This window comes from Macrobrachium nipponense, chromosome 5 (assembly GCF_015104395.2).
Source record: "Macrobrachium nipponense isolate FS-2020 chromosome 5, ASM1510439v2, whole genome shotgun sequence".
Taxonomy (NCBI): domain Eukaryota; kingdom Metazoa; phylum Arthropoda; class Malacostraca; order Decapoda; family Palaemonidae; genus Macrobrachium; species Macrobrachium nipponense.
The window spans coordinates 32,421,555-32,445,615 of record NC_061107.1 but is presented as its reverse complement, the minus strand read 5'-3'; the positions used below and the strand labels follow the sequence as shown (position 1 = coordinate 32,445,615).

Sequence of the window (24,061 nt, the reverse complement as noted above, 5' to 3'; positions counted from 1 at the left end):
ATGTAGCTCAAAAGCGAGCTCTAAAAAGGTAAGAAGTGAATATAGTGTTCCCCATTGAAGTGGAGGGTGCGTCTGATCGGCTCTGTCTCGCTCCCAGACCTAGACCTCTTCCAAGCTCCCAGGCCCAGAGGAGAAGGAATGTTGACAGTCGTACGGAGGTTACGGAGAATCCCCACCGATCAGGCGTCCCTCGGCAGACTCTGTAGAACGTCCCAGACTGCCAAGTTCGCCATTGGAAAGGCGTCCTAAAATAGTGGAGGGTGCGTTCCGATCGGCTCTGTCTCGCTCCCAGACCTAGACCTCTTCCAAGCTCCCAGGCCCAGAGGAGAAGGAATGTCGACAGTCGTACGGAGGTTACGGAGAATCCCCACCGGTCAGGCGTCCCTCGGGCAGAATCTGTAGCGTCCCAGACTGCCAAGGATCGCCATTGGAAAGGCATCCTAAAAGAGTGCTTTTCGTCTTCCGATTCATCTCCTCGAAGAAGTGGATGGAATTCCGACGAACTGTCGTGTCCGATCAGAGGAGTTGGAAAGCTCCGACGTTGGACTTGAGCCCGGAACGTTTCCCGGACGATTCTCCCTACGAGAGGAAAAGAGCCAAGAGGACAATATCTCGATCTCCTACGCCTTCCAGAGCGCATTCTCCTATTCATGGCAAAGAAAAGGAAGAAACTGCGACGGACTTCCTACTTAAAATGCAGGAACAAATTTCCTCTTTAGTAGGAGTATTGAGAAAAGACCTTCCGAGGAGAAAGGACGATTTTCTTCCTGTTACGAGATCTCCGTCCTACGGGCGTTCTGGACTCCAGACTTATCTCCTCTACTCCTCGTACGATACATTAAGAGACGAATAAAGAAAGAAGGACGAAAACTCATAGGATTGGGGGACGCAACATACGGACAATGACGAAGAGTGTCCGAGTCGGACAGAACCACCCAGGCGCTCGGCGCCAGAATTGGACTACTCGGACAGGAAAAAGTGTCCTACGCGGACGGCTCCAACCAGACACCATTCGCCAGACGCGGACAGCCCGGACAGGCGTACCCACCGCCAAAGGATATTTCCTATGCGGACAACTGTGTCCAAGCGACTCGTGCCGATTGCGGACAACCTTGACAAGGCGGACAGCCTGGATTGGACAAAAACGTCGTGCGCAGGCAACTCCGTCCGGGCGACAGGCGCCAGAAGCGGACAAGGCGGACAGGCAGAGGTGTCGTACTGGAATGACACCAGCCAAGCGCCAAGTTCCATAGGTGGACAGCTCGGACAGACGACACGGTCCGAGACGGACAGATACGTCCAAGCGCATTGAACAAACCGGACTTTCGGCAACGGTTAAGCACCAAGCGCCAAGATCTTCCTCAAAAGAATCATACGGAGAAATCAACCAGGAAGCGTCTCTTTATGATTTGGACCAGGAGCGGATTTCTCTGGACAGAGATGAAAGGTGCCGCACAGGCGGCCGTCGTCCTGTTTACGATATGTCCGTTTCGGGTGGAAATCTGCCGCAAGCACAGCTGTCTCCTGAGAAGAATGCAATATGTTGCACAGGCGGCCGTCATTCTTGTCAGGAGGACTTAGATGATGATAGAGTTTTTTCTCAGGAGCGTTTGCAAATTAAACAAGAATTGTACGAGCTCTCATTCATTGATTAGAGGCTCTTCCAAATAATAGAGGCATAGAATACGGCCTTATATCCAAGAGAATAAAAATTGGAGGGATCTCTTCGATCCTAGAGTTTTTCATTGCGATCTCTTTCGACTAATACTAATTCGTGTTTATTGACGAAAAGAACGGAGAGGGCAAGATTTCCTTTTCTCTCTCTGGATCGGAGAGGAAAGAATGTAGTAGCAAGACTTGCTGTATACGACTACTGAATGACAAGTCATATACCCATACCAGAGTTGCCTTTGTGGTTCGCTACGGAATTATCTATATCCTTACAGGTTTTTTTTCCTGGAAAGGACTTCGCTTAAAAGGTTTGTTACGACAATACCTACTCAGCTTCGGTATTAACAAAGGTTGTTTGGCTTAAATTTGCATTATTAAGAGCTTCCTGAGGCTCGAGAATAATTGTATTATATTCCTTCATTGAATGAAGTAACTGGCAACTCATGATGAATGCAGTCAGGCAGCGAGCGAGACTGCCGGCTTGTCATTCTAAGGCCAATCTGAATACAGTACCATCCGGTCCTCGGTCATGATTAGTCGATTACATCTCTCTCCAACGGGATCGAACTGGTTAACCGTATATCCCCCCACAATCATGGACTTAGTCTCGAATGGAGGAGATAGTTAAGCTAACACAAATAAAGTATTTTCTGCCTTTTGCTAAGAAGCTTTCAATAAGAAAGATATTATAACCTTTCAATGCTGTTTACTGTAGGTAACATTATTAAAGGATTCTAAGCAGTAGAACATTATATTATATAATGCTCTCATGCTTACGAAAGCATGGCTTATTAGAATACATGCTTAGTGAGAAGATGGATGTAGTAGAGAATTCACTTTAAGACTAAGGTATGGTCAAGTCTTTTGAGAACGCACACAACCTTTTTAGAATCGGATATTTCTCAGAGAAGATGGATGAGTGGGATGGGAAAAAGGAAACATTCTCTTCGTGGCAGAAATGGTTTCCCTGAATGGGACTATACTTCGTAATATAAGAGTTTTTTCCTACTAAGAACGGAATTAACATGTGAAAGGAGGTCGGGTACCATAAAGGCACAGATGTTCTGACACATAACATAAAGAGAATTAGAAGAAGCGCCAGCCTGGCGCAAAGCGCTAGAAGCGCCAACCTGGCGCAATGCGCCAGAAAGCACCAGCCTGCGCAAAATTGCGCCAGAAGCGCCAGCCTAGCGCAAAATTGCGCCAGAAGCGCCAGCCTGGCGCAATGGGCCAAGAGCACCATCCAAGATATTTTCTCGTTTTAGCGAGTTATTAACCTAAGAATCCAGTAGCCTCTCGGACAGCAGGCTCCGGTAACGGCAAGAATCGTTCCTGATTTCGTTACCCTTTTTATCACTTAGGCCAATTCCACGACTCTCTCATATCGCAAAGAGCATCGAGAATCTCTTTTTTCGCTCCTGTTCGCGTTAAAAAAGAGAACCTATTTGGAAAACAGACAGGGAACGTAACGATCCTTAAGAGGTTCGATGCAAGATATTTCATGTCCGTGGAGAACCTTCTCGATCGACGATAATAACTGTTAACGTATGTCTAACATTTATTGGAAAGAGTTGTGAGAACCTGCGGAAAGTCTTCTTCATAGATCTCTTAGCAAGGTATAAGAAAGCTAAACAGGCTTCCTATAGAATGCTTCCTTTTCCTCTAACCAAGAGAGGTAGCAATATACGCCATCTTTATTTTATAGAAAGGGGAAATATACTATAGTCTTCCCCTAAATATAAATATAAATATAAATTCTTTACAGAATTTAAGATAAACGGGCGTCAAGAAAGAGAGGATAATACTTTATGCCTCATTTTGGCTTCAGAGAGGTTGGATTCACAGAGGTCACGTTCTTCTCACAGCATGTTTTTGGAAGTCTTTTCCAAGAGAGTCTGGATATTCTATCAGCATCTATTATTAAATGGACCTTAACAACCTCTCCACTCTGAGTCTGTCTGCATGCAGACTGACCAGAAGTGGACATAAATGAGAGGATTTTTCAAGGTAGATGACAATAGTCATGGCCTAGACATAGAATTGCTGCAGATCGTGCTAGAGGGAATGAGGAAACTGTCCTCTTCCGATACCTCTGTGAACCACATAGCGGTTTTTTCTTCCCTTTCAGAGGGAAGAATCACCTTTGTATATATCTCTATCAAAGAACGCAGTAAAAGGCTATAACTCTGTCTCTACAAAGGGAATTGGAGATAGCAGAGGATTAAGATCTTCGGGTCTTATACGATATATACCTTAATATGACAAGAGTAGGATATCATGTACTTCTAATGGGATCTTTTTTGTGGCCACAGATTCCATGTTCCGACAAGATGGAACTGCTCCTCATCAAAACTTCTTTGAGAAATTTTTATGAGGGAATTCTTTGTTTCTCTGGGTCCTAAACGACCAAGAAGACAAGTGAATTTTTTGAGCATTGGAATCTCGCATCAGATTCTATGGAGACTAGACAATGGGTTCTTGCCAGCATAGTATGTCTAGCAAAAGAACTGAAACCCCCTATTCCTGATTCAATGTTTTCAGATAGAGGGTTTCGTTGTCCAGGCAGAGTACTTACGTTTTCATCTACAGTAGAATGGTTCAAACGTTTGCCTACAGAGTCTTTGGTATGCGATGACGGCTCGAAATGCTTCCCAGAAGGTGTTCAGAGGGATACAATAAAGAGCTAGAAATCAGGAGTACTCCCAATTTCAGCTCGGAGTCTCCTTCGACTTCCAGGCTTCTTCCCTTCCTTCGGGCAAGGATAGGGAAGATTCTGCAACGAGACACCCCTTCAACATGTAAGAAGAGATCTCGTTATCACGGAAGTATTCAAGAAGGACCCTCCTCGGAGGAAGACTCTTATCTCTCGTACGGTTTAGATATCCTATCGTCTACTGGATGTAGCTGATTACAATCACCTCCCCTTACCGGAGAGACCAAAAGCTCAAAGTGAAAGAATTTCTTCCACCCTTCCCTCCAGGTCTCCTGATAAACGATTGTGGATGTTAAGGACTTTCGGACAATGTAGCGCCAATCAGGCGCCAAAATACCAGAATCAGGCGTAAAGACGCCAGAGGAAGACAGTCCAAATAAACACTGTCATTGTCTGATGAGGAGAAGGAGCGTGCCTCCAGCCTGGCGCAGATGCGCTAGAGGCAAATAATCGGACGGAAAAAAAAGTGTCCGATGTGGGCATCGCCAGTTTCCTCGAGACTCTTTAACAAGCTCGAAGCTCCAGCAAGTGGGGAGAAGTCAGCCAGGCGCCAGGCGCGAGGCTCCAGGCAGGCGCAAGGCGCTAGCCAGGCGCCAGGCGCCAGGCAAGCAACATGCGCCAGCCAAGCGCGAGGCGTCAGACAGGCGCGAGGCGCCAGCCAGGCACAAGCCAGGCTCTAGGCTTCATCCAGAAGAGATCAATTTCAAAGAAAGCCCTGGTCTTCTTTGGAACAGTGTGATCTCTAAAGCACTTCTTAAAGTAACTTGATGATTCCTTCAAACAGCTGAGAATTAAAAAGCGCTTGAAGTGCGAGCTTTTTAACAATTCTTGTTCTTTCCATAACAATATGTCGTGAGAGACATATTAGCTGTAATTTACGGGAGATGCAACTCTGTGTTGTCTTCTCTTTGCACGAAGGAGGTCAAGTTGACCTATGAGAGATCCTTCTCTCTTGGTTACTGGTGGTTACGGATACGTTGCTGGGATAGGGAGCCGACACTGATCCTTAACTAGTGAGTTAAAAAAATTTTATTTTAACATAAGCTATACTATTTTCTTGGGTTCTTTGAAATGAGTTTGGGGATAGCTCTTTTCAAATTAAGCACAAACCCTCGTGTTAGGATTCAGGTGATCGGGATCGGTGTTGTGCTCCTTAATTATGCCAGTAGGCATAGGTGTTTTGTCATGTAAGTGGATAGGACCCCTTTGACAAATAACCATTAGATTCTGTCAAGTAAGTGGATAAGACCCCCATGACAGATCTACAAGAACTCTTAGCCATAGGTCACATCCTCGCTGAGGCTCTTGAGACGAAGCAGACTCCTAGCAATAGCTAGGAGTCAACCCTTCGTCTAAACACATAGGAACCAAGGCTTTATTTATTTATTACCTACAACGTATGTTGTTTACCTGTAATAATCAGTAATTAGCTGTCTCTTACCACCGCCAAAGTGCCAATCAGCTAAGTATATATCTGACAGGGAAGTTGAATGTATGAAAATGATATTGTTATTGTACAATAAAGTTTCATACATACTTACTGGCAGATATACGATTGAATGGCCCACCCAGCCTCCCCTCAGGAGACAGTTTGGTGGAAGAGAAAAATCTGTCCTTAGAAGGTAATAGTTCCTATTCCTGCCACCCGCAGCGGCAGGCCGGTAGATCACCTGACCTACCTACTTGTAGCGTGTGCCGCGCCAAAATTCGAATTTCTATCGGGGACGACGGAGTCTATAGCTAAGTATATATCTGCCAGGTAAGTATGTATGAAACTTTATTGTACAATAACAATATCATTTTAATTGCATTTTCATTAAAAAAAAACTTCAAATATTGATTATTTTGCATTTTTGGGGTCATATTTCTTCTGTCAGATCTGCATCATAAGTGTCCTAACCCTGGAACATGCATTGTAAACCTGGAAATAATTTCTGATGAATATAATTGAAAAACGTCGTAAGCCGAATCCAGCGTAAGCTGGGAACTGCCTGTATCTGGAACAAGCCCTACAGGGGCCAATGACTTGAAATTTAAGCAACAAAGAATATAGTGCTCATTAGGAAATAAGAGAGGGTAAATGGGAATAGAAAAACAAAAGCAGTAAAACAAAAAGGTATAATAATTGCAAACACCAACAGCTTTAACACATAAAGTTTTGTATGCTTGCATGCATTTGTTTAGCATTGCTGATCATACTGGTCTCTCATTTCAGGATGGTTCACCTGTAACATCTAAAGTACCTCGACTTTTAAACCACAAAGTCCTGACTGCAGAGCAGAAGCAAGTCCTCCAGGCAGTACAAGCAGGACATAATGTATTTTTCACAGGTAATGTCATGACATCCAATCATTTAATGTTTGCATAATCTTTCTCACTAACAATCTTACCTATTAGGTTTATGAGGTTGAGGCTCAATCTAATCTCAGATTTTTTTTTTTTATAGATTTTTAACTGTGTATAAAAGTGTTTTAGTCATTGTGAAAACACCCCAGTTATGGATTATTTTATTTAGTGACTTTGTTTATATAAGCCAATCACTACTTTTTACATAGATCTATGTATTGTTGCAACCACATAGAGAAGAGGACTTTGAAAGCTAGCTAACTTTTAGAGACTTTTAGGGTGGTTGTCCTTTGAGATACCTGTCATTTGATATAAAATGACATATAGTAAGCAATGTTTTACAATAAAATAGTGATTCTTTGCAGTCTGTGCAATATAGTTGGAACATGATCTAGGTTGTGCACCCCTAAAAAAGGTACACAGCTTGAGCTAGAATGAATGACATAGCCATGTCTGTTAGTGTCATTTGCTTGTGTTTTCCCTACATAACAAAAATTTTGTAGTTCTCTTGTAGCTTCACTACTGTAGTATAATGGCAATGCTCAAAGCAGGTTCATGTTTGTTTTCCTTAGCCTTCTTATACTTTAGTCTAGGAGAAGTCTAGGTGCCATATTTTTATAACTTTTTATGGTTGATTTGGTATATGCCAAATCACCCATAAAAGGCTAAAAAAAAAATTGCACCCAAAATTCTCCTAGACTAAAGAATAAGAAGGCTAAAGAAAACAAACGTGAGCCTAACATACGAGAGAGAGAGAGAGAGAGAGAGAGAGAGAGAGAGAGAGAGAGAGAGAGAGAGAGTTCATGTACGTACATACACACACATGCACACTATATTTTTGTATTAAGTACAATACGTACTGGACTTCTCTGATGATTATATGTCAATAAATAATGATATTGAATATGAGATGGGGAAAGGGGGGCACAGCAAGTTTACCTTAATGCAATGAACGTTTGTAGTTCCGAGGTAGAGCAAATATGATATTAAAGGACATATGTAGCTTAATGCAAACAGTAATACAGTGGTACAGTACGGACCCCAATTATGCAAGAATTTGGTCGATCCACGGCCTCGCACAATTGGAAATTCAGATTTCGAAACATACCTTATGGGAATAATTCCATTAGGGCCAAGGCAAACAGCAACTTACCTAGTCAAATTGTTCTTATGGGTAAATAAAAAATTAAAAAACATTATGGGTAAATAAAAGATTAAAAAGGTTTTAATAACTTGAAAAAGTTTAAAATTTCACACAGGATGGTGAAAACTCCCACACATAAACAATGCCACCATTAGGTGCAAGTGTACTGTATGATACAGTCATTTCCTTTAAAAAAGCCTTTTGGATGGAATTTCTTCTACCTAGCCTCTGCCAAAAAACCTTCAAACTCCTCTATCTCATCCTCCGTGAAGAGTTCTTCTGCTGAAGGAAGGCTTTGTGAACCATTTGAGGTTTCGGGGACTGGCGGATCTATGCGTGTCTTCACTCCCGTTAGGCCTAACAAACTTGGTTGGGAGCGCCTGTCTGTTTCTTTGTCCGGCATGTTCACTATGTAATCGTTTTCATATAAATTTATTCTACGATATAAAAGAACTTATGAAAATTCAAAATTAAATGCTAGTTTCTTGAAAAGTTTAGATCAAAAGATTCTCTCTCTCTCTCTCTCTCTCTCTCTCTCTCTCTCTCTCTCTCTCTCTCTCTCTCTCAAACACATCTGCTTCTCTGTTAATCACTTTTACTAGTCATTTTCATCAAAACCTATTTAAAAAGAAAAAAATGAATGATCAAATGCCAAAAGTTTGTCAAAACAGGTTAACCTAGAAAAAAATTCTGACTTAATGTTCAGCAATGACTGCTGCCGAAATAGAAGTTGCTCCTTCCTTCATCTCTAACTTGTGGGCAAGCTTTTTAGTTTCAAGAAAATAGGTCTTCTTCTTCAACCTTTAGGCAGATACATACATGATGCGGATGATCAGAATACACTTCACAGATCTGAATAATACGTATGGGGATGATGATGATACCAATCATTCATACACACTGTGCTATGATGTCACAAATGCGTGAGGTAGAGCCTTCCGTCTTAGCCAATGGCTGAGCAGAAGCCTTCAGAATACACTTCGTAGATCAATAATAACTATGGCGATGATGACGATAACAATCATTCAGAATAAACTTCGCAGATCTGAATAATACGTATGACAATGGTGATGTCACAAATGCGTGAGGCAGAGCCTTCCGTCTTAGCTAATGGCTATGCAGGAAATCTTTCTCCCGCATTCCCCCTTGGAGGAATAAGTTTTTTCTTCCAAGCATTTCCCCCCACACCCAATCTCTCAGATACCGTAACCCCCCCCCCCCCCCCCCCCCCCCCACCACCTAAAATACTTGAAAAAAGACAATAGATTTGATGCGTTTTGCGGCGCGTGACTCGCAGACTTTGAATGGCTTTGCAGAAACTTGTATTCGACAGCCTACTAGGTCTTACAAATTAAACTATTAATTTTTTTTCATTTACAATATATAGTGTAAAGATAACCATATTCAACAAAATAAATAAAAGTATAAAACATTTAATATAACATTTTACTTTCAGTAGAACATTTAGCATAAAAGATGTATAAAATCGTAAGTAATCGCGGTAAAGTCACGCCCAGCTGACTTGAGACTGAACGAGGGACCGTTGATATTTTGAGGAGAGAAAGAGAGAGTTAAAATATTACTGTATCTATGTAAAAGCAATAACAATTTACTTAAAAAAAGGGAATTTCCTAATAAATTTAACATAATGATAAAATATGAAAAGAAATGCAATACAGAAAAAAAGAAAAAAAAGTCTTAATTGAGCCAGTGTTCGGTGCGCCAAGTGAGATGGTCTAGTTGAATAATATTAACAAAATAGTAAATGAAAGAACAAAGTTTTTCTCAATAAAATTTAGCATAAATGATTAACAAAATCATTCTTCATTATGGTGATACACAGCTAACTTGAGGTAGAGGGAGGGAGCATTTATATTTTTGAGGAATAATGAATGAATGTTTTTAAGTGATCGTGCATCGTGGTATTGTTTAGGAGAGAAGAGAGTAAAATCTTTACTATAATATGCACGTAAAAGCAGTGCCAATTAACATACAAATAAAATGTTACTTCACAATAAATACTATAATATAATGATTAAACATGAAAACAGTTAAGTGCAATACGTACAGTATTTAAAAAAAAAACTTGCTCGAGTCAGTGTTCAGTGCACTGAGAGAGAGAGAGAGAGAGAGAGAGAGAGAGAGAGAGAGAGAGAGAGAGAGAGAGAGAGAGAGAGAGAGAGAGAGAGAGAGAGAGAGAGGGCTCTGCTTCCCACTAACTTATTAGCTGGGCTGGGATGATTATTCGCCAATTTCTTTCACTTACACTTGATTTGCCCAAATTACTTTTATTTTTGTTACGGTAAAATACCAATCTAGTGACAATTGCTTTTTACAATTTTTTACTACTGTAAAAGTAACTCTGCTCTGTAATAAACACATGGCGCTGCTTTCAGCTTCTGCATGCCTTTGATTGTTTGTTTAAGCGTCTTCCTTGTGAAAAGTTATTTTATCTCTTTCCTTTTCTTGCATTCTTGACTTATTACTTATTTGTTTGTAAAATCCTCATGTTTGTTTTAAAAGTCTGCCGTTTGCCAACAGTAAATTGACGTATTGTGGCATAATTAATTTATTTCGTGCACTTAAGAACCAAGTGTAAACACGCTGATTTCTCTCTCTCTCTCTCTCTCTCTCTCTCTCTCTCTCAGACACACACACTCACACTATCAATTCCTTTGATTATGTTTGTACCCAGTATGTGAATAAAATTGATTTTGTTATCAACCTTTGCATACTGCAACCAATTCTGTTTGCTCAAAGGGTTCCCACATCTCCTCCCTCCATCCCACAGCCAGCCGGGGCCATTTTTACCAAACAGTTCATAAATTCATAAATCGTACACAGAAAAAATAAAATTTTCTAAAATTTTACTTCATATAACATACTGTCTCATTAGTTTACACTCATAATTTAACTTTTGAACACATTAATAATAGAAAAAATGTGAAAAGGGGGACTTTTTGGGTTGGCTGGAACGAATTATCCTGATTCCCTTTATTTCTTATGGGGATATTTGTTTCATATTTTGAACAAATCGTACTTAGAACAGCCTTCTGGAACGGATTAAGTTCGAAGTACGAGGTAATACTGTATATGAATACCAGTGATGTGATAAGACTCCTGTGTTTACATATACACGGGTGGGAAACTATGTCCATGTAACACAACGTTGGTATTTTATGAACAATATTGTACTGAATGAAATAGATATAAATAAAAGTTCTGTCCCAAAGAGAGGTAGAGAGATTGGGTCTTCAGTATGTGCATAGTGTTGTGTTTGTGATGCTCATGTATGTATGTACGTATGCACATTAACACAGACTCAAAAGTATTTATAAACAGGACAAAATCTTACCTTGAAGAGGACAATATAAGACTCAAAAGTATTTATAAACAGGACAAAATCTTACCTTGAAGAGGACAATATAAAACAACTGTATATGTCGATCTAAGCACCAAACCGTATTGGTTAATGTTAAGTCAATTTTTTTTTATAATCTTAATGGAAGGCGGTGACTGAAGCGTAGTGAGGTCCCAGTGGGGTTTTGGTGACGTTTTAGTCTGAGTCAGAATTGCTGAATTCATTTTGTAATAATTAAGTAGACAGCAATGTTGCCAACTCATGAGGTACGGAGTGGTAGGCTTTTAAAAACAGGTCTTAGCACATGCAATAAAAAAGTGAAGCAGGGTGCAATCTCTTAAAAGCAAATTCATGTGAAAAACTTTTTAAACCTTGAGTATACAACAATTTTGTATTCTGTAGTACACATTGGAGTGCAATTGCACTTCTTTTAACCACAGATCAAGAAATTTGGAGCACAGCTCACACAGTGAAACAAAGAAGCAAGGCCTGATCATTTAAAAAAGAATTTATGCAAGAAAATATTTACTCTTTTGATTGAACATTGGTTTATGGCACTAACCTTTCCAAAATGAAAATTTTTTTATATTAAATTCAATATTTGTATTTTTACCTACTGTTGAACTTAGCTTATACTGTATCTTTGAGCTGTTAGGTGCTATTAAAAAAAAAAAAAAGATGCAAGGCTGACCTGGTTGGACTGGCTATAACCTGTTATCACTACCAGGTGGTATTAGAATGTTTTTTCTTATCAGAATTCTTCCTGACCACCCACACAGATGTTGGGAGGCTGGGCAGATTTCCAATTTAACTGTAGGTAAGTATCCAAATAATTTATTCATAAAAATTCTCATTATTTGGAATGAATCTTACCTACTGTTAAAGTTAGCTGACTACCACATTGTAAAAGGATGGTGGGTTAGTTCAGCCAGAAAAACACTTGGTCAGCTCAGCCAACTTAAGCTTTATTTAAAAGAGAAAAACTTCTAAACATTCTTACCCTCTTGTGTGGTCCTGGTAAGTTCTGCCCCCAGACGGTGGATCCACAGCAGGGTGTAAGGCCCTTGTAGCGAGACTTGTCAGATGATGCTTACAGGGAAAAATGACCCTATTTCGTAGAGTACCAGTGACTCCTGTGCTAGAGTCAGAAGCCCACAGTGACAGTCCAAACTAAAGATGGCAACTATCTTTTGGTATGAAGGTATGCTCCTGTACACAAATGTTAACCTTTGTGCTCCCCAACTCAACACCAGGATTTCCAAACAACTAATGATGAGAGAGAAAGGAAGATACTTTCTTATTTGGTTTAGTAGAAAATTGTCCCTGTGACAATGATAGACTAAAGGCTTTACAATTCTCATATGAAATCTCAATGTCTTGCAAATAATACTAGGCAAATACTGAGTTACACCTCTACTCAACAGCATTGGCAATCTTATCTAGTGAAAGTTTTTTAAGGAAATTAAACCACGTGCTCACAGCACGGAGATCATGAGGTAAAAAGTCATGATCCAACTCTGCATGCACTGACATAATTAAGCAACATTCTGGGATGTAGGAGTATTAGGGCTCATAACACTAAAGGATAAATTCTTCATTCTGCCCACGTAAATCCTTAGAACTCTTTAAGTGGACACAGCAGAGCCTCCTCTTCATTGCCTACTAGGGTAGTTAAGTTAAACACAGACACAAGTCTGTTAAGACTTTTGCTCTGAAATCATTTTTAGCCCATAACAAAAGGAAAGAGAGGCAGGCATCCCCTTGAATGAAGGCCACATTACAAGAAAGGACTTGTTATTAATGAGATATCAACTAGTTGGCATAAGTGGTTTGCCCTCAGTCCTTAGTCCTATGCCCTTATTCATTGTCTCATAGTATAGAAATGACCTGGACTGGGGCTGATAGTAAAAGCAGTAAGTTTGCCATGACAAAAAGGTTACTGGTGCTGAAAACTGATACCAGCACTAAAAGTTACAAGAAGACTTGGGGAAATTAAGGGAATAGGTAGTAAAATGGTAAATTTCATTCAGCATAGGCAAATGCAATTATGCAAATACAGTCTCTTGGCTTTGTGAGATAATAAAACAAGCCTATGACCCCTGTCCAGAGGAATTTGGCCTCCTTTGCTGCTTTAGTGTCCATGAAGTCAGGGGCACAGGCCCTTACCTCACATTTTGATAGAAATCAATACATGAGGTAGTGATGGCAGAAGTCTGGCGTAGGCACCCTACCTGTATCTCTTCCACCTGAAGGATGTTGCCCACAAGTTCATGGATACGTTCTCCTGAGGACCTGTGGTGGCTAGTTAACAAATTGTGTAGTCGCTTGAGCTCTGCCAAGTATAGCTGAGGAATGTAAATGCTGAGTGACTGGACTCTCCTGTCCTTTCCAAGTCCACACCATAATGGGATGAGATACAGGTGAGTATACAATGAGCAACCAGCTCTGGTTTGGTCCTGGTATGGGTCACCCTCTGTCCTTTCCCTTTAACAAGGGGGAGAAAGGAGAACGTAATCTGAACCATTACTTGATAATAGCTCATATAACTTGCCAGTCGAAGTTATGGTTCTCTGAACTCCTCACAGGTATGAGGTTTAGTAGCCAAGTCATCCATGATTGCAAATGCAACTGGGAGCATGACAGTTCCAGGTGGGATCCAACTCCAGTCAGTTGCAGGGACATTTAAAATTTACAATAAAATAAAAAAATCATGAGAGAGAGAGAGAGAGAGAGAGAGAGAGAGAGATGGAGAGAGAGAGAGAGGGGGTAGAGGAGCGAGAGAGAGAGAGAGAGGAGAGAGAGAGAGAGAGAGAGAGAGAGAGAGAGAGAGAGAGAGAGAGAGAGAGAGCATACAATTGCTTGTATAAAGTTCATTGAACATGTTATGGAGAAGTGAAGTGAGAATATGTGTGTATGGAAGTATCTTATTTGCACTTCAGTATTTACGTGGAAAGGCAATGATAGACAGAAAGACATTCAGTACAGTTGCTTACAAAGGCAAAATTTCACATGGAATGGTACTTATAAACAGAATGATATTATGTACAATTTACTGATATACACTACAGTAATAATGATAGTTTAAGAAGCTGTGTTACATTTTTTAAAAGCTTAATATATTGATGCAAAAAAAGCAATATGAGAGAAATAATGCTGACATTGTAATTGCTTATTTGTTAATATTGAAATGTTATGGACAAATAAACTATGAAATTTTTCTATTTATTTTACACTACAGTAGCACTAACATTTTATTAAGTTATTACCTCTGTTAAAATACCATAAAGCACCACCTCCTCCTCTCTCTCTCTCGAACGCACAGACACACGCACATGCTGTCTTTTCAGCCCTAATGTTGTTCGTGTAGCAACATGTAAACATGAACTTGAGGTAAGCATATACGTAGTATAAATACAACTTATGGAAGTTTGTGATTTTCAGCAATTACAAAATTACATGAAAATTGCCATTAAAATTTTTTCTTGGTAGATCAGTTATGCTAGCTATCAATGCAAAAAAGATATAGTGCAGAAAAGTAGTTTTCATACATTCAAACTTACCTGTCAGATATATACATAGCTATCGACTCCGTCGTCCCCGACAGAAATTCAAATTTCGCGGCACTCGCTACAGGTAGGTCAGGTGATCTACCGCCCTGCTTCTGGGTGGCAGGACTAGGAACCATTCCCGTTTTCTAATCAGAATTCTCTCTGTCGCTGGTATTGTATCAACCTTGTTGTTACTTCCTCCTGACTGGAATTCTTTTTTTCACAATGCTTTTGATCATCTTTCGACTGATTTTTGGTGACATACTTGGATCGTTGTTTGGCATTCGCTATCGTGGACTGTTTTTGGACTTCGCTTTGGATTTTCGTGAATATGTCTGATTCTAGTGTCAGCTTCAGAGTGTGTGTGAATGAGGGCTGTAAGGTGAGGATTCCGAAAGCTTCGGTAGATCCTCACACTACATGCAGTGGTTGTAGGAAGGGTTGAATGCTCAATTGAGAATACGTGTAACGAGTGTGAGAGATTGAGTGCGCAAGAATGGAAGAATCTGACTTCTTACTTGAAGAAGTTAGAGAAAGATAGAGAGAGGAAGGCGGCTTACAAAACGCGGAAAATGTCTAGTAGTTCTGTAGCTTCTTCTTCTTCTCATAATTATGCCCATTCTATTTCAGCCCGTTCACAAGTTAATCCCTCTGATTCCGCCTCAGAAATAGCGGAACTCAGAGCTTCCCTTCTTCAAGAAAAAATGCAAGAAAAATGGAAGCATTGGAAGGTAATGAGAAGTGAATGTGGTTTCTCGAGTGATGTTTTAGTGTCCCCAGTGTAGTGGAGGGGGCGTCTGGTCGTCTCTGCGACGCTCCCAGGCCTAGACCTCTTCCAAGCTCCCTGGCCCAGAGGAGAAGGAAAGTCGAAAGCCTTACGGGGGTCGTGGAGAATCCCAACGATCAGGCGTCCCTTCGGCAGAATCTTATACATCTCAGACTGCTAGGGACAGCTATAGAAAACGCGGTCCTTCGTGAGTGCTTTTCATCCTCTAGTTCGCCTTCTCCGAGAAGAGGATGGAAGGAATCGAAGCTTTCACGTCCGCTGAAAAGGAATTTGGAAAGAACCTGAGCTCAATTCTAGCCCGAGCGCTTCTCTGAAGAGGATGCGCCTTCGGTAATCAAGAAAGCTAGAAAGGAGTTAGATCCGTTGGAATGGAAAAGACTCTCGAGCGCCTTCCAGATCTCCTTCTCCTGATTCGAATGAGCCTTCGACCAGGAAAATTTTGATGATGTACAGGAGCAAATAGCGTCTTTGGTAGGAGTACTTTCTAAAGAGCCTACTCGTAAAAATAAGGATGACAGGCTTCCGATTTTAAGAGATCCCAAATACCGATCTCCTGTCGGGTGGCCGATGAAACCCTTCATGGGAGTTGTCGCACAACGGCCATCTCTGGGGGGAGCGGTGCGTTAGGCAGGCGAGACGTGGGAAAGGAAGTAACTCCTGCCAAGCGTCAGGCGCCAACTAGGAAGCCAGGCGCCAAGTAGGCGCAAAGAGCCTGACTTTACTGTAGATCGTTCTAGGCCCAGATCTTCATCCAAGCAACAAGAGCCAACTGGAGAAGAGAGAACTCCTGATAGGAGTATAGCGCCCGCTAAGCGCAATATACTTGCCATTCGAAAGGCGCATTCCATGAGCGATACTCCTACCAAGCCACAGGAGTATTCGGAACTAGATGCGCCTTCCATAGGTCAGGAGTATTCGGGAAGAGATACTCCTGCCAGGCGCCTTGAGTACTCTGACCTCGATACTCCTCCCAGGCGCCAGGAGTATTCTAGACTTTTTACTCCTACCAGGCGCCAGGAGTATTCGAAGCGCGATGCGCCTATAACCAAGCGCCAGGAGTATTCTGAGCTTAATACTCCTAACAGGCGCCAGGAGTATTTGGAGCGAGATGCGCCTTCCAGACGGCAGGAGTATTCGAAGAGTGTTAACGACTGTCAGGCGCCAGGAGTATTCCAAACAGGATACTCCTACCAGGCCTCAGGAGTATTCTCAGCGAGATACTCCTGCTAAACGCCAGGCGCATTCTCCTCATGAAGAGCTTGACATCCGACAGGAGTCTAACAGGCGTAAAAGCATGATACATGACTCGCCTAATGATAAACGGTAAAAAAAAAAAGGAGAGAGTTACTCCTAGCCCCTCTCCTAATAGAAGTGCTTCTTCTTCGGAAAGGAAGAAATCAAGAGAGGAGACAGAGGAGGGAAGGGAGCCTTCTCCTTCCGAATCCTATTAATTTAAATGACGTCTCGGAGGACGAAGGTTACATAAACAGAGAAGGGCTTCGAATTACAAAAGTTCTTTCTGCTCTCTCTTAGAAGGAATATGGAGATGCATTGACTCCAGCCGCTCCTCCTTCTCCTCGCTCTCTATTTTCAAGTACGAAGGCACCCCACAAGTCTTCGTCTTTCCTGAAAATGAAGCCGGCCATATCCATGAAAAGGGCCTTACAATCTCTTGACTCCTGGATCAAGACTAAGAAGGAGTTAGGAAGGACGATCTTTGCATGCCTCCCGCTAAACTAAGGGCAGGAGAGGCATATGGTACGAAACGCGGGAGAAAATATGGGATTTCGTCCCTCTGCCAGTTTCAGCTGAATCGGACTTCTCCAGTCTCGTAGACTCGTCGAGGAGACATGCCTTAAATTCAGCGAAAGCAACATGGGGTCTTTCGGAAATGGGACCATCTCCTCAAGGGACTTTTTCATACCTTAGAAGTATTTAACTTCCTAGATTGGTCCCTTGGGGTTATTGCTAAGAAGTCCCATGAAAAAGAACAACCTAAGCCCTGAAAACCTTGCATAGCATCCTTACATGCATCGATAAGGCGGTTCAAGATGGATCGGCGGAAGTGTGCTCCCTCTTCGGTGCGGGAATACTAAAGAAGAGAGCGGTTCATAGTGCCTTTCTCACTAAGGCCGTCTTCTCGCCTTCGCAGAGATCGCTTTGCTGTATGCGCCTCTCTCTGAACATTTATTTCCTTCGCAGTTGGTGAGAGACATTGCCCATTCGCTAAACTGAGAAAGCCACTCAAGATCTTTTAAGGCAATCCTCAAGGAAGAATAGGCCTGTGGCTTAGTCGAGGAAAAGAAAGCCTCTAGGCCAGCTCAACAACAGCAGCCCTTTCGAGGAGGCCCTCAGGCTAGATCCATCGTCAGAAGAAAATCAACGGAAAAAAGGGGAAGATCTGCCTTCCGTCCCTTTAAGAAGGGAAAAATGAGAAATCTTTCCTCCAGACACCTGTAGGGGAGCCAGGTTACAATTCTTTGCGGGAGCATGGGAAGACATAGGATCCGATCCTTGGTCAATGTCAATAATCAAGAAGGGTTATTATATCCCATTCAAGGACAGGCCCCCTTGACAACATCACCGAGGGAACTGTCAGCCAGATACAGGGACCCTGTTCTGATGGATACTCTTCGTCAAATGGTGGAACAGATGTGGGACAAAAGAGCAATAGAGCTGGTACTGGATCAAAGCTCCCCGGGGTTTTACAATCGCTTGTTTCTCGTAGCGAAAGCCTCAGGGGGATGGAGACCGGTACTGGATGTAAGTTCACTGAACAAATTCGTACAACAACAGAAGTTCAGCATGGAAACGTCTTGCCTCTAGTACTTGCAGCTTCTTAGTCAAGGAGATTGGATGGCGTCCCTAGATCTTCAAGACGCATATTTCCACGTCCCGATTCACCATTCGTCGAGGAAGTACCTTTGTTTCATGTTCGAGGGAAGGATCTATCAGTTCAGAGCCCTGTGTTTCGGCCTGTCTACGGCTCCCCAAGTCTTCACAGACTTGATGAAAAATGTGTCAAAACACCTTCACATGAAAGGGATAAACGTCACCCTATACCTGGACGACTGGCTCATCAGGGCCAGGTCTCAAAAGCAGTGTCTGGAGGACCTTTCAACAATCCTGGAATTGACAAAGACATTATGATTAATCGTGAACCTCGAGAAATCTCAGATGGTCCCCAGCCAGAACGTAGTCTATCTGGGGATTCAGATGGATTCTCGGGGTTTTCGAGTATTTCCCTCTCAAGAGAGAGTAAGGAAAGGCTGTGCCACAGTATTGAACTTCTTAGAGAAAGAGCGTACTTCAGCGAGGGAATGGTTGAGCCTTCTGGGGACCCTTTCCTCGCTCGAACAGTTCTTTCCTCTAGGAAGACTACATCTCCGTCCGCTTCAGTTCTTCCTGAGAAGCAGTTGGAGTTGGAAGACAGGACAGCTCTCGGACACGTTTCCAATCTCATTAGAAGTAAAGCAACAATTAAGGTGGTGGTTGACCCCCTTAGAAGAAAACAAAGGAGTATCCTTAGAAGTTCGGAACCCAAACCTGACATTGTTCTCAGACGCGTCGGAGACAGGTGGGGGTGCGACTTTATTTGGGTCCGAAGAAGTGTCAGGCACCTGGTCGGAAGAGCAGGTGTCATGGCACATAAATTGCAAGGAGCTCTTTGCGATTCACCTCGCGCTAAGGAGCTTCGAGCAGATAGTCAAAGACAAAGTAATACAGATAAACTCCGACAATACGACCGCTCTGGCTTATGTCAAGAAACAAGGAGGAACTCACTCTCTCGCCCTATATGAACTGGCAAGAGATCTGCTGATTTGGGCAAACCAAAGGAACGTGGTTCTTCTAACGAGATTTGTTCAAGGGGAGAGGAACGTGAGAGCGGACAGACTGAGCAGGAGGTTCCAGGTCCTTCCTACAGAATGGACCCTCCACTTGGAAGTCTGTCAGACCCTTTGGTATCTTTGGGGAAACCGCAGATAGATCTATTTGCCACGTTTCTCTCCAAAAGGATAGATACATTTTGCGCCCTGGTAGAGGATCCCAGGGCTTATGCAATAGACGCCTTTCTCCTGGAACTGGTCATGGCTAGACGTGTACGCTTTTCCCCCATTCAAGATTCTGGGGGAAGTGTTTTTTTTTAGTCAGAAAGTTTGTGCCTCGAAGGGAACCAGAATGACTCTGATAGCCCCATATTGGGCCATCCCGAATTTGGTTCACGGAGGTGATGGAGTGGACAGTGGACTTCCCCAGATCTCTTTCAAACAGGATAGATCTGCTCAAACACCCCACTTCGAGAGGTACCATCAAAATTCTACCCGCTTCTTTGCTCTGACTGCCTTTCGACTATCGAAAGACTTGTCAGAGCGAGAGGGTTTTCTCGCAAGGCGGCAAGCGCAATTGCTAGAGCACCGCAGATCATCTACTAGGGCGAGTGTACCAATCGAAGTGGGAAGTTTTCAGAAACTGGTGCAGGTCGAAGAAGCTGTCCTCTTCCAATACCTCTGTAACCGAAATTGCGGATTTCCTTCTTTTCCTGAGGGAAAAGTCACATCTCTCTGTACAACAATTAAAGGATACAGAAGTATGCTTTTCGTCAGTCTTTAGAACAGGGGCTTAGACTTGACGAATAATAAAGATTTGCACGATCTCATCCGCTCCTTTGAAACGTCCAAGTCAGTAGAGCCTAGGATTCCGAGCTGGAACTTAGATGTGGTTCTGAAATTTTTTGTCCTCGGAAAAGTTCGAACCACCTCATACGGCTTCATTCTGGGCTATCACTAGAAAGTGTATATTTCTTCTATCTCTGGCTACGGCTAAAAGGGTCAGTGAGTTGCACGCCCTTGAGTCACGAGTTGGCTTCAAAGAAGATTCTGCGATTTGTTCATTCCAGACTTTTTCTTGCCAAAAACGAGAACCCTTCGAATCCTGGCCTAGGAGTTTTCGAGGTAAAAGGACTTACTAGGCCTAGTAGGCAGAGAAATAGAAAGATCACTTTGTCCAGTTAGAGCACTGAAATTCTATCTGGACAGAAAGAAGCGTTGGGAGGCTCACAACATGGTCTATGGTGCTCGGTGAAAGACCCCAAGAGACCTATGTCTAAAAATGCTTTGGCCTTCTTTGTTAGAAGTGTAATTACCGAGGCTCATAAGAACTGCCCAGCTGAACTCTTTTAATCTCTTAAGAGTAAGAGCTCATGAGGTAAGGGCAATCGCGACATCAATTGCGTTCCAGAGAAATATGTCACTTAAAAATATTTTGGACGCAACCTATTGGAGATGCAACTCAGTATTTGCATCTCATTATTTAAAAGATGTGCGAGTAACGTATGAGAAATGTTTTTCTCTAGGTCCGTTTGTGTCAGCACAGACGGTTCTGGGTAAAGGAGAGAGGCACCGATCCTTAAATATGTGTACGTAACCCTCTTGTCGGATGTGTTCTTGTGTTTCCTGGTGCATGGGAGTGTCAGATGTCGCACTGGCGGCCTTCACTTCTCTTCATTAGGAAATCGAGTGACAGCTGACTATTAGAGGGGTACAAAATTTTTGTTTGATTTTGTATGTATGATTTTCGAGTTTGTGGTTGTTTGCTAAGAGTTTGGGATGACTCTTAACAATCTTAGAACTAACACGGGTTAGGATCGGGTGATCGGGATCGGTTTGTGTGCTCCTTAAAGAAGGCGTGTTGTCATATAAGCGGATTAGCACCCCTTGACAAACGCCAGTTAGCTACTGGCTCTGCCGAGTAAGTGGATAAGACCCCATCGACAGACCAGCAAGAACTCTTGGCCACAGATCACTATCTCGCTAAGGCTCTTGAGATGAAGCAGACTCCTGGGCAGTAGCCACGAAGTCTTCCATCTAATAAGGTAGGAACCAAGGTTTATTTATACCTACAACATATGTTGTTTACCTGTCTAGTCAGTAAGTTAGCTGTCTCTTGCCCTCCACCAAAGGGTGTCAATCAGCTATGTATATATCTGACAGGTAAGTTGAATGTATGAAAATGATATTGTTATGATACATAAAGTTTCATACATACTTACCTGGCAGATAATATACGATTTAAGACCCACCCAGCCTCCCCGCAGGAGACAGGTGGAAGAGAGAATCTGATTAGAAAACGGGAATGGTTCCTAGTCCTGCCACCCAGAGCAGGGCGGTAGATCACCTGACCTACCTGTAGCGAGTGCCTGCGAAATTTGAATTTCTGTCGGGGACGACGGAGTCGATAGCTATGTATATATCTGCCAGGTAAGTATGTATGAAACTTTATTGTATCATAACAATATCATATTTTTCCAATATGAGAGAGTGGAAAACCAATTTAACATAATTATTTAATGGATGCCCCTCATGTTTCAGTATCTGTGTGTAGAGAATGCAATATTGTACATTTAAGTCTAGAATATATGGAGTTGGACTCTCCAAGTTTCAACAAAGATAGAATTTAGTCTTGGAGACAAACCCTTTAAAATAATTCTGTAAGCGTTTTCTACATATTTAGTCTGTCAAATGAAAATTCAAAAAGAAGTCCTTTTTAAACTGCATATTTTTTTATAATAACCTCACATATCATTCTGTTTGAAGTCAGAATTTTAACTGTCTTCTGGCCCAAGTATTATAAATAGATGTAACTAGAACATATAAATGAGATATTTCTACATTACAGGAAGTGCTGGAACTGGTAAAAGCTTCTTGTTGCGGAGAATAGTCGGGGCTCTTGCTCCTGACGTGACTTTCATTACTGCCAGCACGGGAGTTGCTGCCTGTCAGATAGGTGGGACAACACTTCATGCATTTGCTGGTAGGTTTTATCAAATAGTGTGTTGCCATGAGAATCCAAAATTGACAACATGTTACTGAAAACTAATTTAGTATATGTATACAGTTCTGTTTTGACTCACAATAAACATGAAAAATTAGGAATATGGTTTGGTGCACATTTCTATTGACAAACTGATTTGCTAATGCTATTGGATCAATGTAATTTTGTGAGATTGAGCAAAATTTGGTTGTTATTCATGTAGTACTCAGATATATGTAGTTGCAAATTTTCTGATGTTTCTCTGTGAAATTTTCCTCCTTTTATTATGTACTTAGTTTGGCAATGAGTTTGTCATTTTTCCAGTCAGTGAATTTTTGTGCAGTGATTCACGTCTGTGTTGACGTGTTTATGTAAACTGATAGGGGATGCTCTCCCGTAAGATTTATTGAGTCGTTATTCAGGCTTCATTGCACCTTTTAGGTATTGGCAGAGGTGGGACTAGTATTGAAAATTGTATAAATCTTGCCTCTAGAAAAGTTGTTGCACAGCAGTGGAGAAAATGCAAGCATTTAATAGTTGATGAAATCTCAATGGTGGATGGTGATTTCTTTCAGGTATGTTTGTTTGTGTGTTTGTTTTCAATGGTGCAAAAGTGTACAGTATTTTCCTTGAAATAAAACATTGACTCACATTTTGAACTTATGGGAATACTTTCATAAATGATTCAGAATTTTTAATAAGAACAAAGTTTGTAACAAATTTTGTTCTACTCTCCTTTGTGAATCTTCCTTTTTTTTTTACTAATATATTAGAAATTCAAGTTACTTCAGACTTGTTGCACATAAAGATCACATAGTTCAAGTACTAAATCTGGTTCTTAATGATTAGATGGCAAAAGTTTTGGTAGATGTCATTAGTATAAACAACATGAATTATCAATAATTAAATAGACTAGGTATTTAAGGTCATGAGAAATATTTCTGATTTAAATATCTTTCTAAATTATTACAAATATCTGAAAATACTCCTTTGAGGATGAGCAGCAGCTAAATAATAAGGAAATTTTTATATAGAAAAACCTGCTTTTGGTAACTGCTGTAAATCCTCCAACCCACCCACTTTTCCGTGAGAATCTTTGGTGGATGTTCTGTTTACCTACTGAGTGGTTGCTGCCGTGATTCCATTGACTCTTCATCACTGTACTTTACTGACAACTGCCCACTTCTTTACTGAACAACTGTGAGAGAACTCTTGATATCACTGAGTGCCAGTGGGGACTGTAGAGTGAGGTGAGGGAATACTAACCTATTAGTAGAAAAAGTTGTATAAAAATTCCATTTCATACCCAAGAGAGTGCACACTGTGCCCAGAACAAACTGCACAACATGACCCACCTATTGTATACAGTAGGGCCCCCGTATTCACGTGCTCACACATTTGAGGATTTCTCTCTGGAACATTTCCCCCCAGTATTCACTGGAAATTCGCCTATTTGCGATATTTTTCTATGAGAATTATCCATAAATTCCTGTTTTTTTTTATCAATTTCATCATAAGATGGACTTTTTGTGAAAAAACTATTAAAAAACCAGGTATAAAAATTTTTAGTAGGATTTTCATGCATTTTAACTAACAAAATAGGCCGTTTTAAGCGTTTTTATAGGGGTTCCAATATTCGCGGTGTTGGGGGGACGGTTCTGGTATCCATCCCCCACAAATA

At 41.6% G+C, this 24,061-nt stretch overlaps 1 protein-coding gene across 1 annotated transcript in view; it reads left to right on the top strand.

Moving 5' to 3' along the window:
* LOC135215279 (ATP-dependent DNA helicase PIF1-like) overlaps positions 1-24,061 on the top strand; it is a 167,145-nt gene that overhangs the window by 119,977 nt on the left and 23,107 nt on the right. The window contains exons 5-7 of the mRNA XM_064249824.1: positions 6,600-6,714; positions 22,246-22,380; positions 22,822-22,955. Of these exons, the coding sequence (XP_064105894.1) occupies positions 6,600-6,714; positions 22,246-22,380; positions 22,822-22,955 (384 nt within the window). The remainder of the gene's footprint in view (positions 1-6,599; positions 6,715-22,245; positions 22,381-22,821; positions 22,956-24,061) is intronic.